Source organism: Rhinopithecus roxellana, chromosome 7 (genome assembly GCF_007565055.1).
Source record: "Rhinopithecus roxellana isolate Shanxi Qingling chromosome 7, ASM756505v1, whole genome shotgun sequence".
Lineage (NCBI taxonomy): Eukaryota > Metazoa > Chordata > Mammalia > Primates > Cercopithecidae > Rhinopithecus > Rhinopithecus roxellana.
The window spans coordinates 63,070,478-63,084,457 of NC_044555.1; the positions used below are offsets into that span (position 1 = coordinate 63,070,478).

Genomic DNA, 13,980 nt, shown 5'->3' on the forward strand with positions numbered 1-13,980 from the left:
ATAGAATTCATAGATATTCTCATGTCATATTACTCTTGTTGCAGATATTGTAAAATATGTTATATTCACATCACTAGCTAGAAATGCTAGCAGTTATTAAATCCACTATTGTACCTTGGCATTTAATGTGTTAGCAAATAATACATATGTTATTATATCACAAATTTGGCTTTAAAATTTTTGTTGTGTTTTAATATAATTATTTTCCTTTGGAATCCTGTGTGGTTTATTTTGTATACTTGAAAACTTTTTTTCTGAGGAGCCCAACCGAAGCTATATCATGATGCTGGCTATATTATTACAAATTTAGAAGTAACTCTTATGATGCATTAATATTCTACTGTTTAAAATTTTAAATTCCATTTTTAAATTGTTGCATATTCAGAAAAACAGTTATAGAAAAATTGTACCAAACAGAATTACAATCTGTTTCCTGCTGATATATATATATCAGCAATATATGTATATATATATATATATATATTTTTTTTTTTTTGAGACAGAGTCTCGCTCAGTTGCCCAGGCTGGAGTGCAGTGGCACGATCTCAGCTCACTGCAAGCTCCGTCTCCCAGGTTCACACCATTCTCCTGCCTCAGCCTCCTGAGTAGCTGGGACTACAGGCGCCCACCACTATGCCCGGCTAATTCTTTTGTATTTTTAGTAGAGACGGGGTTTCACCGTGTTAGCCAGGGTGGTCTTGATCTCCTGACATCGTGATCTGCCCGTCTTGGCCCCCAAAAGTGCTGGGATTACAGGCGTGAGCCACCGCGCCCGGCCTCCTGCTGATTTATTTTAAGCTGCCGTATGTAATTCCAAAAGCCCTAAAAAAAATCAGATAAATAATTACCTTTTGTAAGACCCCCTATGTAGTAGCAGTAACCTGAATTTATGACAGTATCAGTGCTTGGGTCTTACCAAGCTGTGAACTCCAGCCTCTGGATTGGTGATTATTTCTTCATGGGAATGAGTAGAGCAAGTCAGTAAAAAAAGATGATGTAGGTAATGGCACTTTGGAAGCTGTAAACTACTATAAAAAAGTTACTTGTTAAAAATCATCTGAATAATATTTGTGGCAAATATGGGTAAAAGAAAAAAGGTCTTTCATAGGGAATTTAGAGGCCTGTGATTTAATTTAAGGTGGATGTCTCAAAAATAATCTGTCTTGTAGCTGCGTTTGCTATTTGATGTTATCATTGTGAAAGGTTGCTGCCTTTTCCTATTCATCTTATTCCCTTGTTTGCTCACAGCACAGATTGTATAAAATCTTGCCCATTTATTTTCAGTCTCTGCTTTTTGTCACATATAAATGAAAACCCAGCTCAGAAGTAATATGCCTGCAGAAACACAGCATATTTACTTTTTTAAAGGAACAGTCACATATCACTTTGCTTCTTTTCAAGATAAATAAAAGTAGAGCAATTTATCTGTCTTTTTTTACTTTAATTACTGGATGACAGAAAGAATGAAATCCTTGAAAATTCCAAACTGCTTTGCTTTGCAAACTCTAAGAATAGTTGGATTTGCTTGCCAGCATAATTTGTTGTGAAACATACACAGTTATATAATGGATCTTCTTTTTTTTTTTAACAGAGAAAATGTGTTTCTTAAAATACTTAATTATATAATTCTGGAAATAAAATTATGCTAAAACTTTAATAGAAGAGGAAGAAGCAACCCAAGGTCCATAATATGGAAACACTCATGTAAACTGTTCATATTTTCTTCTTCTCTTAGGTTTGCTCAATTCTTATTTACTGAGGAATTCAAGGCCGGTTCTCGGGTCCTTGAAAGTATATACAGCTTGTATGAAGGCTTCTCCGGGACAGTGTGCTTTCTGATTGACCTGCTGCAGCCCAATCAGGCTGAATTCCCTCTCTTCAGCGTCTTTGTTTAGAAGGCTCCATCTTCCACTGTAGCCCTGCAGAGATCCCCTGGGCCAAGCCAAGGCAGTTTCCACATAAGCCACATTCAATGGTATCGCAACCATGAGCCTTAACATTGCCACCAGAAGGAAGGAATCAGGCAGGTGAAGGCAACATGATGCCAGATTTGAGAAAGGATCTGCAAAATAAAGATACCACAACTCATCTCAAAACTGCAGAGATTTAATGTTTCAGGGAATAGATGTGAAACAAGGGATCATAGGAAAAGGGGAAAGAGAAATGATCTGTTTTCCAGTTATGACATAGAAAACCAAACTGCAAGTGTGGACTATGACAAAAAAATATGCTAATACCTTTGCAATCTCAATGAGAATTTGACCATTTGTGTGTGCCCTCTACCCTTAAATTCAGAAATAAAGACAATCAAAAATTAAAATAATTGCCCAGCTGAAAACTGCTATGAGGGATGAATTGTCAGGTTGCTGAAGTATAAAAATAAACTCTTGGTTGTCCTGTTGTTATATTTATTGAAATTTATGTTTTTTACTGAGTAAAGATATTTGCATATGAATCTCCATTTTTTTCATTACCCTGGGCAATTTAAAGAAATCATATCATAGCTTAGTTCAGATACTAAAATTTGAAGTTTTCTTAGACCTTAGAACATCTCTTTTTCTGGTTCCTTTTTTTCCTCAAAGCTCGATTAGAATAGCAAAATTTATAAGCTAGTAAACTTATACTATAGCAAGTGTTGCTGTCAAGTGTTTTTCTCCATAGGAGGTGTGAACTGTGTATTGTCTATTGTTAGTAATTTTTAAAATGCCTTTATGTACATAATCTTGATGGAGCTATTAGCTGAACTATAAAATATACTCTTGCTAAAAATCACTAATTTCAAAGATCAGGGTAACCACTACAAAGATGTGTCATTTCTGCCTTTGTTTGGGACAGGGAGACAGGCTGGGGAAGTTACCAGTGATTGTGGAAATAATTTTGCTCCATTTTATACTATTAAATGAAGAGATGAGTGAATTCTGTGGTTGGTTACCTTACCTTCCAAGACACAGGGTCCACTAGAAATTGGCTGTAATACTCATTGAGCCAAGTTGTCATATTAAATTCAACCCTGCTGTAAACACTTAGAAGTTGTGAAATTGCTTCAAGTAAACAGTGGTTTGCAGAACACTATAGGAGCATCTGTCACTTCAATATGCAGAGCATGAGTTGACCCTTTTCCTATAATTTGGTCAGTGGCAATTGCATATATCAGATTGAGTAGGAACTTGTGTACTTTATAAGACTTATTTAAATAGGCATTAAATATTTGGATATATTATGTGTATGTGTGTATGTATGTGTGTATTCCATATGTATTCCCATGTAAATCCAAATACTTATTCTTTATTTCAGTAATTCTTAACTCGAATCATAGACTTTGGAATGAGTTAGGGAATGCTCTGTTGCCTACAAAGCAAACCTACAAGTGTGTTGGTGTGTGTATGTGTATGGACCAATTTGTTCGTGTGTGTGTGCTCATTTTGCGGGGATAAGGGTCTCTAGCATTCATAACATTCTCAAAGAATCTGACCAAAGAAAGGCAACAACTATCTTTGTGTATTTTATGACTGTGTATGTTTGCACTCATTGCAATAAAGTAGGACAAAATGATTTTGAAATGCATACAACTTTTAAGTTTCCTGTTTCGTTTTTACATTCTCAGACATAACTGTATCAAATTGGCCTCAGTTGTTCATCAGTGAAAATGCTCAGTTTGGGGTGATACCACGTAAATAGCAGCTTTCAGATGACTCCAGATTGGGTCCAGAAGTTCTTTCATATAGGCTGAATATAATAACCATCCTATATACAGAGCTTTATGGAACACATGCAGTTTTTATCGTCCAAGAACCCCTCAAGATGTGTTTGGTAAATGCTCCAAAGTCTCACAGCTAGAAAGGGACAAAACAAGGATTCAAACCCAGGGTTTCACTTTCTAAGTTTATTTATTCAGTATTCTAGACTAGAATCTGGGGATACAATAGTGAACAAAACAACCTTTCCCTCAAAGCTACCTTCTGTTTCCATTTGCTGTTCTTTCACAATTCATCCTTGAGACCTGAAACCTAGAGCACTCAGAACTGATACTCTAGCTCATTATCATATCAGTTCCATTTCTAGTAACTTCAGAAAAACAAGACCACTTTCGGGCCTATCTGCCCTTTTAAGGTCTGATAGGTCTAATGATGATGTGCTAACCATTATGAAAGACAACCCCTTTTGTGTGTCAAATCTAAGCAAAGACCATGTTTGAGTATTGTCTTTATGAAATGACATCTCGGTAAATTAGAAACAACGATAGGCTTGTTTAGCACTTAAACATGTTGATGAAGCTTTTCATTTTCCTGAGAGAATTGTAGATTTTGGAAGGTCCTCTTCTATATTATTTTTCCAAGAAGGGGAAAAAAGATCCTTACATTTTGCTGTAGGAAAGTGTGGTATGTTACTTCTTATTTAATTATCCAAATTGCCCCCCTTCTCTGTGGTAGCATTTTTAATGTAGTACTTAAGCCTGTTGTCTCTTAAAGGCTACAGGGGCATTTTCACCACCACTAGTATAACTTTAATATTATTTACTCTACATAGCGTGAGCAATTATAAACCCTGAAGGTAATAGTGGAAATGTTTGAGGATACATTGAAAGAGTCTCTCAGTAACGGGGAGACTGCATTATACTTTGATAGCAGGACGTTTTGGAAACCATTACAACTCTGTGTATTTTGTCTCATTAATGTAATTACATACCATCTCTTCCACACACACCCCAAAATATTATATATTTTTATTTTGCCCAAACCTGTTTCAGTCATCAGTTTGTAGTTTTTTACTTCCACTTGTAACTTGATAACTGAGTAGAACAGGGGTTTGCTAGAGTACATTTCCCTGTGCTTCTTTAGGTAGTTGACTATGCTATTAAGGTAACAGTATTTACTTACTGATAACTCGAGAAACAGTCGTTTTCTTGGTCTGTGCTAAATTGCATCTCTTCCAGTGGCAGCTTATTTCTTTAACTTTTTTGACATATTAAGATTTTAATCATGGTAATGCTGAAATTGTTTCGAATTTGAAAGAGCAAATCTCAGTAATTTCAATGAAACAAATGTGCTTGTAATTTCTAGCCATGTTAAATGAACACACAATTAAAAGGAAAACCATTAGTAGTGCAAAGAGCCCTGTGCTGGAAATCTCAAAGTCTTGCTCTGCCACTTTTAGGGGCCACTATAGTAATAATAATAATCACCCTATTTACTTCACAGGATTGTTATAAAAGTTGTCAATGATAAAATGGATATAAGTGAGTCTTTTAATGTGCAGATGCTTTATATATTTAAAAGGGATGTTATATTTTACCCACTATATACATAGAAAAATCATGCCCAGTTATGACTTCCAATAAGCATTTCCACCAAATAGAATCTCTATATGTGGATGCAGTGCTTGAGGTCTGGGTCACTAGATGGATAAAAACCAAGTGTACATTTTTAAATATTCTACCACCAGTCCTGAGCACAGCATTTTGCCTCGGAAAGTTCTGATTCAACAAGACTTACTACATGGGAATAGACTGATTTAGCTCAGAAACTCCTTTTAATGCAAATATTTATTTTGCTTGCTGAGAACAAAAGATTACAGTGCCAATAACTCAAGAAAAGGAGCAGGCAAGCCAGATCTGTAGAGAGAAAATGAACTGGAAAATAAAGTAATTCTGGGGTGAGTCTGATCTGCACTTTAATTCAAGTCTCAGAACCATGTGACATATAGTGATCAAAATATACCCTCAATTGCATATTAGGCATTCCTTTGGGGACCTGGGCTATTTATTCAGCACTGTCCCAAATTAATAGCTAAATGAGCCTCAAATTTGCCGAGCCCACACAATATTGGTATAAATTTGGCAAGGAAAGCAAATGAGAAGGCAGGCAAAGGGGTGGGTGAGGGGAAGCTTGCTGAAGCTCAGTATCTCAGAGTGAGTTGTGGATGCATGTTTAACACTGTAAAGAACCAGTCCATTTTTACCCATGAGTTTTATTGCTTTCTGGGACCTCTAACCCAGCACCACCCCTGATTCACCAACGTCTCCTTCTTATCCTCTTTAAATATTGTAGTTCATTGTGATACGTTTTTTCCTGTATCTGCTCTATCATGTGACCTCCTTTCGCCTGGGAGGGCAGGTTTTCTCCTTATCTTTTCCATCCATGTCTGTTCTTAGCTAAGAGTTCCAGCCTCAATACGGCTGGGTTACCCTTTGGACAGAAGGGTGGACAACCTCAAGGTCAGCAGCAACAGAAGTTGGGTCTAGTAGTCAGATCACAAGTGAATGTGGCTATTCATGAGAATAGGGTGGTGGTGGCATTTATCCTGCTTCCCCTCCATAAATAAACCTGGTAATTTTATTTTTAATGTTACAGAAAAGTTGATGCTACATTAAATGCTTGACCCTCATCCATTATCATAAATCTCATACTGGACGTGCGATCTCTTTTCTTATTTCTTTAATTGAAAGTACTAATGAATCGAGGCCTGGTGGATGATGCCTTTAGAGTTTTTTGTTTTGTTTTATTTTTTTTGTTTTCTTGAATCATTGAATCTTGTCATTTTTATCTAGACTCTTCCACAAATGGCAAAGTCATTTATCTGCAGAATTCCCAGAATCTTCTTTTGCCTTTGTGCACCTATTAATTACCCCTTCTGAACTCAGTTTGAAAAAATTACTTAAAATAACCGAATCACCCATATTTTTGTTCTTTTGGGGTTTGGTGAATTATGTGGATTAAAAGAACAGACTATCCTCTCTTCTTTTTCTCTTTCTTCTCCCTGTCCAATACTCAGGAAGAAGAGGGAGAAGGGGGTAAAGATACATGAGGCATAACTACCCAGGGTTATGAAAAGAGTTTGCAAAGACTTCCTGTTTGCTTCCCTTTTGGGTTTTCTTAGTCCCTGTAGGAAAAAGTTTATCCCTCTGTGTGCAAGTGTGCAAGTGTGTGTGTGTGTGTGTGTGTGTGTGTGTAAGTAGTTGAGCAAAAAAGAATGAGAAGGACTTAAGGAGAGTCAATATCGCATATGAATCAAAAGCCGACATTTAGCTATTAGATAGATCTCAGTGAAAGGATATGTTCAAGCTAAGTTGATTAAGTTTATTAAACTTATTTATTAAGCTTGACTAAGCTTATTAAAACTTCTGCCAGGTTGAAGCCATTAGTAACCATCTGTAGAAGATAACAGCCATGAGTTTCACAAATACAGCAGCAGTGTCTGCTAGAATCGTGATGTGAGCCATGAATGCAAACCACATATGCAATTTTCAAATTTTCTAGTAGCTATATCGAAACGGTAAAAAGAAAAAGATGAAATTAATTTTAATAATGTATTCAACTTAGCCTTATATATCCAAAATGATAGCATTTCAATATACAATCAATATAAAAACATGAATGAGTTATTTTACATTTTTGTACTGAGTCTTCAAATTCCAGTGTGTATTTTATACTTCCTATACATCTCCAGTCTCGAAGTAGCCACATTTCAAGTGTATAAGAGCGCATGTGAGTTGGCTATTGTATTGGACAGTGCAGGGCCTGCATTCCATTCCTGGTTCCTAGTATTGATAAAGTCTTCCTACCTTCCTTTGTTGTTACGGGAGAAAATGGAAACAGAACCTGCCTATTACATGAGTGCTGCACTATTTCCCCAAATGCAGCCCAGCAGTACCAAGAGCTGCCCTGTGGAAAAAATTATTCTGTGATTAAATAAGTTAGGAAAGTTTTATTATTTTACCCCCTTTTGAAGAGTACATGATACATTAACATTTTAAAGATTGAGAAAACTCTCCTGGGTAAAGAAACCTGTTTGACGTTGTTTAGTTGTTGAGTTCTGTGTCTATAAGAATCCTAGAAATTGCCACAAGTGTCTCTCCATAAGAAAAACTTTGTGTTTTCCTCTCTTTTTCCACTCCTTTTGGAAATGAATACAAGGATAAATTTCTATTTATCCTTGTATTTAGAATCACCTGAGAACAATATCTCTTTTGTTCTAGAACAACCACCTCCTAAATTGAAACCAACAGATGGCTTTAAAGTCTTGCACTTGGACATAGATCTTCAGAAAGTACCAAAGTATATACCTTCCTCTTATTCTTTCAGAAATGGTGAACACTCTAAAAAGATATGGGGGTGTGGTGGGGGACATCTGAATGTGTATATGTGTAAACACCAAATACATACAGTTTCTTAAGTAGAGTAATGCAATTCTTGCTGATTTATTTTTATATTTTGCGTGTGGTGTTAATGTACATACTTTAATGTGTACTGTTCTAGTAATATGTATGAAGTAGCTGTGACATAGCAGTCAGTTTTAAAGATACAGACTATAATTGACTACTGTCAGTCTTTAACAAGTGATCTTTTTGCAACTTGGTTTTAGTGGGGTCTCTGATGTTGTCCCCATACATTTCGTTTTAAAATCTATGCTTAAGTGGCAGTTACCAATATAATTAATTCTGCTGCTGAATTTGGTTCATGTTGAATGTGGTAACCCTTATATGTGAATATATTCAAACATGTGGATTGATTTCGATCATCAGTTTTGTCTTTGTGTTTTAGGACTTCGCTATTTCAATATTAAAGATGTCTTTTGAATACTGTAGCAGCAGTGGAATCCCTGTGTTCTTGAAAATGCCAAATGTAATACGAGTTGCATATAGACTCTTCAGCAGTAGAAATTAAATATTCGAAGTGCAAAAGTTTGGTTTTAGAATCTGATAAGGAAGGACGGCCCAATCTTTAAAAAGGTACAGCTTTCTCAACTTTGAACATCTGGGGGAACTCTGCTTGGAAGTCTGAGTTTTAATATCTTTAATCCAATGGCTCTAAGTTAACAAACATTAAAAAATGGATTTGGTAGAATCAAATTATCAGGGGGAGCACTTTGCAAAGCCATATACTGGGGAATATATACTGGGTCAAGCACCACATGTTAGTTTTGGAATGTGTATTTCCCAGCGAATAGAATTTACTTCTCCAAAAAGCTTTCTTGGCATAATTCACAATATTTTACAGAAATATAACTGTATCATTGAAAAAAACAAAGCTCACCTTCCTAATGATACATTTCACAAACAGCACATTAGGGCAATTTCTTACTTATGGGGAGGTACAAAGAAATACTCTGTCAATATAGTATAACTGCTTATTTCAAATTGTATCTAGGAATGAGTAACTACTATTATTTAAAGTACTATTGAATTTTGAGGAACTGATCAAAGAATTAGTATTATTAATAAAATTGTACTCTTTGCAATATATTTGCCTTGGCACAAATGCAGAGTTAAAAGCATAAAATTATTAAAAAATTACCAAATATTAGTGATTGGTTGTTACTACTTTAAAATCCTACTAATTTCTATTAGCACTAAATCAAACAGCAGTTATCTGTCGTACACAAGGAGAATTTTGGAAGACTCGGACACAAAATGTAAGCCTTTTAAAAAATGTCTTTTTGCCATAACAGGTTATATGACCTCTTGCTAATTGTTATATTTCCTTAGGGGCACTTCGAGGCTCTTTCAAAGACATCTGCAGCAATTAGGTCTAAATTTAGAGTAGAATATTTTGCCACATATTTTACTATATCACAAAATGTCATACTACTGTATTTTATAATAAAACCAAATTCTCAAGTATTCTAGTATGTTACATATTAATACACCAAAACATCACTTTCTATAAGTCTATTATTATGTACATAACATTTTAAAAAATAATGGGTATTTTGGTCCTAGTGAAAAAGTATAATGCAATACATGACATTAATCTTTAGTCAAAACCCACTGAGGTGTCTGACAGGGAAACTAGCAATCATAACCTATAAGGTATATATTATTCTCAAGGACAAAATGGCAAATGATAATACAGAAAGATGTGATCACTGGAGCAAGTTAGCTGGTGTGCAGACTGAGTGAGCAAGTGTGCAGACTAAGAAGGATCAACTTGCAAATGCTCATCAGAATTTAGCTTTTGTTATGGATTGTTTCTGGAGGGGATAGTACTAGTCAGTTGATACTGCTTCCCTTTCATGTGGGAGTTTGCTCACAGCCCACTGCATGGTATAGTGAAATCTCTTTATAAGCAAGATAGAGTCAGAAGCTTAGCGATGCACCTTATGGTTTTTACAACTGCTGTTACAATGTTCTAAACACTGTGATCTTTCCAAATGTGTTTTCTGTATTCGTTTTGTACTGTAGAAAATAATTCGCTATAAACTGGACTTTATAGTGTTTAAAGCAATGTTATTTATTGGCTTATTGTCCCTCCTTATAATACATTTATGTACAGTACACTTAATGTAAAACCTGTGATAATCCTTTGCCTTAAAATAAAATCTATTGCTAAATACTCAGTGTACTGATTAATAATTCTAAGCTACCAATTTTTTCTTTAAACCTAACCACGATGTCAAGTAAAACATTACACAAATACTCTGTGGAGTGTTGCTGCTGATTCTGTATTTGTGGCAGTGTATGTATCTTGGCCCAGGACATGGTGGCCTTCTGTGTTCTATAAATAGACATTAGTAATTCTTTTAGGGAAAGGGCCTGCTACCTCTCAGCTGCTGGCTGAATCTTTCCTTTAACTCATAAATGGATTTTCTCATGCCACATAAAAAAACAGAAAAACAGCCCACCACATTCTCTCCCTGTACCTTTTTTTTGTTTTGATTCCTTTTGAATCTTTACATTCTATTTGTGTTTACATTATTTTCCTAAATAGAAAAATGCCAGAGATGCCTGAAGATTGAAATCCCCCAATTTCAACAAGGGAAGAGATCTTATAATTATTTAAATCTAATCCGTTTATGCAACCTGAGTTTTAGAGAGATTTAGTGGCTTGATCGAGGTCTGAGGGACGGGGGTGGGCTGAGTACATCCTGATATCAAGAAGATGGTGGAAAGTTCAATGGGCTAAAAGGAGTTGTGTTAGTCTTGGTGCTGGCACACCAATAAGCAGAGGTCTGCCTTGGGATAAAAAATCTGCTTCCTTATTAGGCCCTGATCTTTGTCCTGAATTACTTACAGTTATAGAGGAATACACTTTGTAGGCAGTTTTTCTGGGAGGTCAAGATTGGTTCTTAGGGACGATCTTTGACGCTTTTTCATCACTGGAAGCAATGCTTCAGACCACTGTATTTGGAAGACAAAGGGACATGCTCACATGGCACAGTGAAACGTGAAATCTTTTCCCACTTGGTGGTGGATGCATGACAATATACTTGCACTTTGAAAAGCCTATGTGTGGTCTGGTTATTTTTAAAAGACCGGAAACGCTGGCCCTTTGAAGAATCACGCGTTTCCTCGGCCCAGAAAATAGACTGGGCTAGAAAGGCGTCGGGACTCCAATTCTGGGCCTGGGTGGTCGCAGTTTTTCAAAGGGATGTGAACGGTTTCCCAAGATAGGACCCAAGGGACTCTAGGACCCAGAGGCTGCGCGCGACGCCCGCAGGGCCAACTATATCCTTTTGAGCTCCCGCGCCACGGCCTGAGCCGTCTCACGACGCGGGTTCGCGGCCCGCCAGGGGCAGGTCACCACAGAGACGCAGCCGGCACTGGCGAGCGAGCTAGCGGGCGGCGCACCGAACGCGTGGGCGTGTCCCGGCGAGGCTGCGCTGTTCGCCCCACCCCACCCCACCCCACCCCAGCCAGGTCGGCCGCCCCGCCCGAGGTCCAGCTCCAGAGCCCAGGCCGGTCGGCCGGGCCCGCGTGCCCTCGGCGGGCTGCGCAGAGCGCGGGAGCAGTTTGGGGCTGGGCATGCTGGGAGCCCCTCGAGCAACGGCCGCCGCCGCCGCCGCCGCCACAGCCACACAGCGACCGCCACTGCGTCCGTCCCCGGTGAGAGCCGCTGACGCGCGGAGATGAAATTCCCGGCCTCGGTGCTGGCGTCCGTGTTCCTGTTCGTGGCCGAGACAACGGCGGCGCTCAGCCTGAGCAGCACCTACCGCTCGGGCGGGGACCGCATGTGGCAGGCGCTGACGTTGCTTTTCTCGCTACTGCCTTGCGCGCTCGTGCAGCTCACGCTCCTCTTCGTACACCGCGACCTCAGCCGCGACCGCCCGCTCGTACTGCTGCTGCACCTGCTGCAACTTGGGCCCCTTTTCAGGTGCGTGCAGAAACCCAGAGCCAGCCCCAGGCCGCAGCCCCGGTCCTGTGGCCTGATCCCTGGACCTGCTCGAGTGGAGGGAGGCAGTTTTCCTGTGTAGACAGGTGGCTGGGCCCCAAGCCGGTCCCCCATGCCCCTCAGCCCCATTATTCCAGTCAGGAATGGGACGAATCATGGCATAATGGTTATAAAGCTGGGGCACACTGAATTCCTGTTAGGTTCCATCAAATGAAATAGCCAACATTCAACTGAAATTGACCAACAAAAATGGCAGTTTCTTGTGCTTCAACCTCATTAAAGACATTGGTTTCTCTGGGGTCAACTAGGCTGTGACAGGATTGGCTTTTGTGGTCACAAACCCTTGGGAAGTGTGTTCTAAGCTGTGGTTATGGGGACAGCATGTACAGGTGATTTAATTTTAATTTATCAAGCATGGAGCTTACTGTGTGCCAAGCACTGTTCTAAAAGCTTTAAAAATATTTAATTCTCATAGGGAAGTCAAGAAATCCATGCACCATTCTTTTCTCTTAGTGGCGTAATGAATATTATGGGATATGGAAATATATGGGGTTCTAGAAATGTCTTCCGGCCCTGGCGAACTTATAAACGTAGCCGTTAAAGCTGGTACACATGCACCATGAAGACAAAACTTGCTATGTGTTAAGTAAAGAAAAACTGTTAGTGACATTTCTGGAAATTAATTTTTATTAACACAAAGCAAGTAGAAATATATTGTAATAAAACAGACTGGCTTATCTAAGGAGTTTAAAATGTGTTGTTTTAGTACCTTTCATCTCTATAGGAAAAGCAAAACAAAGCCCGTCCATTTGGATTAGAAATAAGTTTATAATACTGAATTTTGGACATAGGCGACAGAGGAATTTGAAGAGATGGAAAGGCCAGAGAGACACCTCAGCTGCCAGAAAATTCAGCTCGCTAAGGACCTTTCCTACCAGGAAATCTCTCTCTCTCTCTCTCTCTCTCTCTCTCTCTCTCTCACACACACACACACACACACACACACACGCATACACACGTCGAGGAGCAAGATAAATTTTACGTAGTTATAATTTTTTTTTTTTTTTGAGAAAAGGTCTTGCTTTATCAGTCAGGCTGGAGTGCAGTAGCAAGATCATAGCTCATTGCATCCTCCACCTCCTGGGCTCAAGTGATACTCCTGCCTCAGTCTCCAGAGGAGCTAGGACTACAGGCAAGCACCATCATGCCTGGCTAATTTTCTTTTCTTTTTTTTTTTTTTTTTTTTTTTTTGTATTTTTTGTAGAGAAAGAGTCTCCCTATGTTGCCCAGGCTGGTCTCGAACTCCTGAGCTCCAGTGATCCTCCCGCCTGGGCCTCCTAAAGTTCTCCCTATGTTGCCCAGGATGGTCTGGAACTCCTGAGCTCAAATGATACTCCTGCCCAGGCCTCCTAAGGTGCTGGAATTACAGGCGTGAGCTGCCACGCCTGGCTATAAAATTTTTGCACCTCATATTAAAGAAAACTGTTCCAGCTGACACACAAACTACTGACTTGTAGTTTACACACAGTCACAGCAAACTTGGTGAACGAGTTTCTCAGCCTCCAGAAGCTGCAGAATCCTAGAAAGGAAAATAAGCAGGTACACTGGCAGAAGTGGGAGGTTGCTGCTGACTTCCTGATAGCCAGGGAAGAGTCTGGGGAAAAAGAAAGGGAGGGAGGGGAGTTTTAGAAGTCCTGCAACCTGGAGCCATTTAGTGAGGAGAGAGTTAGTCCTTTCTAGCCAGGTAAGCCCTGTGATCCAGACTATATTCCCGCTCAGTAAAATAAGTGTGATCTGACTTTGGGCAGGGCACTTATCATTTCTTAACATTATCTGTGAGAAGAAAACAGATAATGTTTAAGTGGAGTAACAG

The 13,980-nt window shown here is 38.9% G+C and overlaps 2 protein-coding genes across 2 annotated transcripts in view; both read left to right on the plus strand.

The window, feature by feature from the left end:
- The window catches only part of LANCL3 (LanC like 3), a 103,704-nt gene extending 100,140 nt beyond the window's left edge, over nt 1–3,564 (plus strand). Inside the window, exon 5 of the mRNA XM_030934749.1 lies at nt 1,736–3,564. Within this exon, the coding sequence (XP_030790609.1) occupies nt 1,736–1,895 (160 nt within the window). The 3' untranslated portion in view covers nt 1,896–3,564. The remainder of the gene's footprint in view (nt 1–1,735) is intronic.
- A 7,989-nt stretch (nt 3,565–11,553) lies between these two features.
- Nucleotides 11,554–13,980, plus strand: part of XK (X-linked Kx blood group) — a 44,919-nt gene continuing 42,492 nt past the window's right edge. Inside the window, exon 1 of the mRNA XM_010386944.2 lies at nt 11,554–12,089. Coding sequence (XP_010385246.1) covers nt 11,845–12,089 — 245 coding nt within the window. The 5' untranslated portion in view covers nt 11,554–11,844. The remainder of the gene's footprint in view (nt 12,090–13,980) is intronic.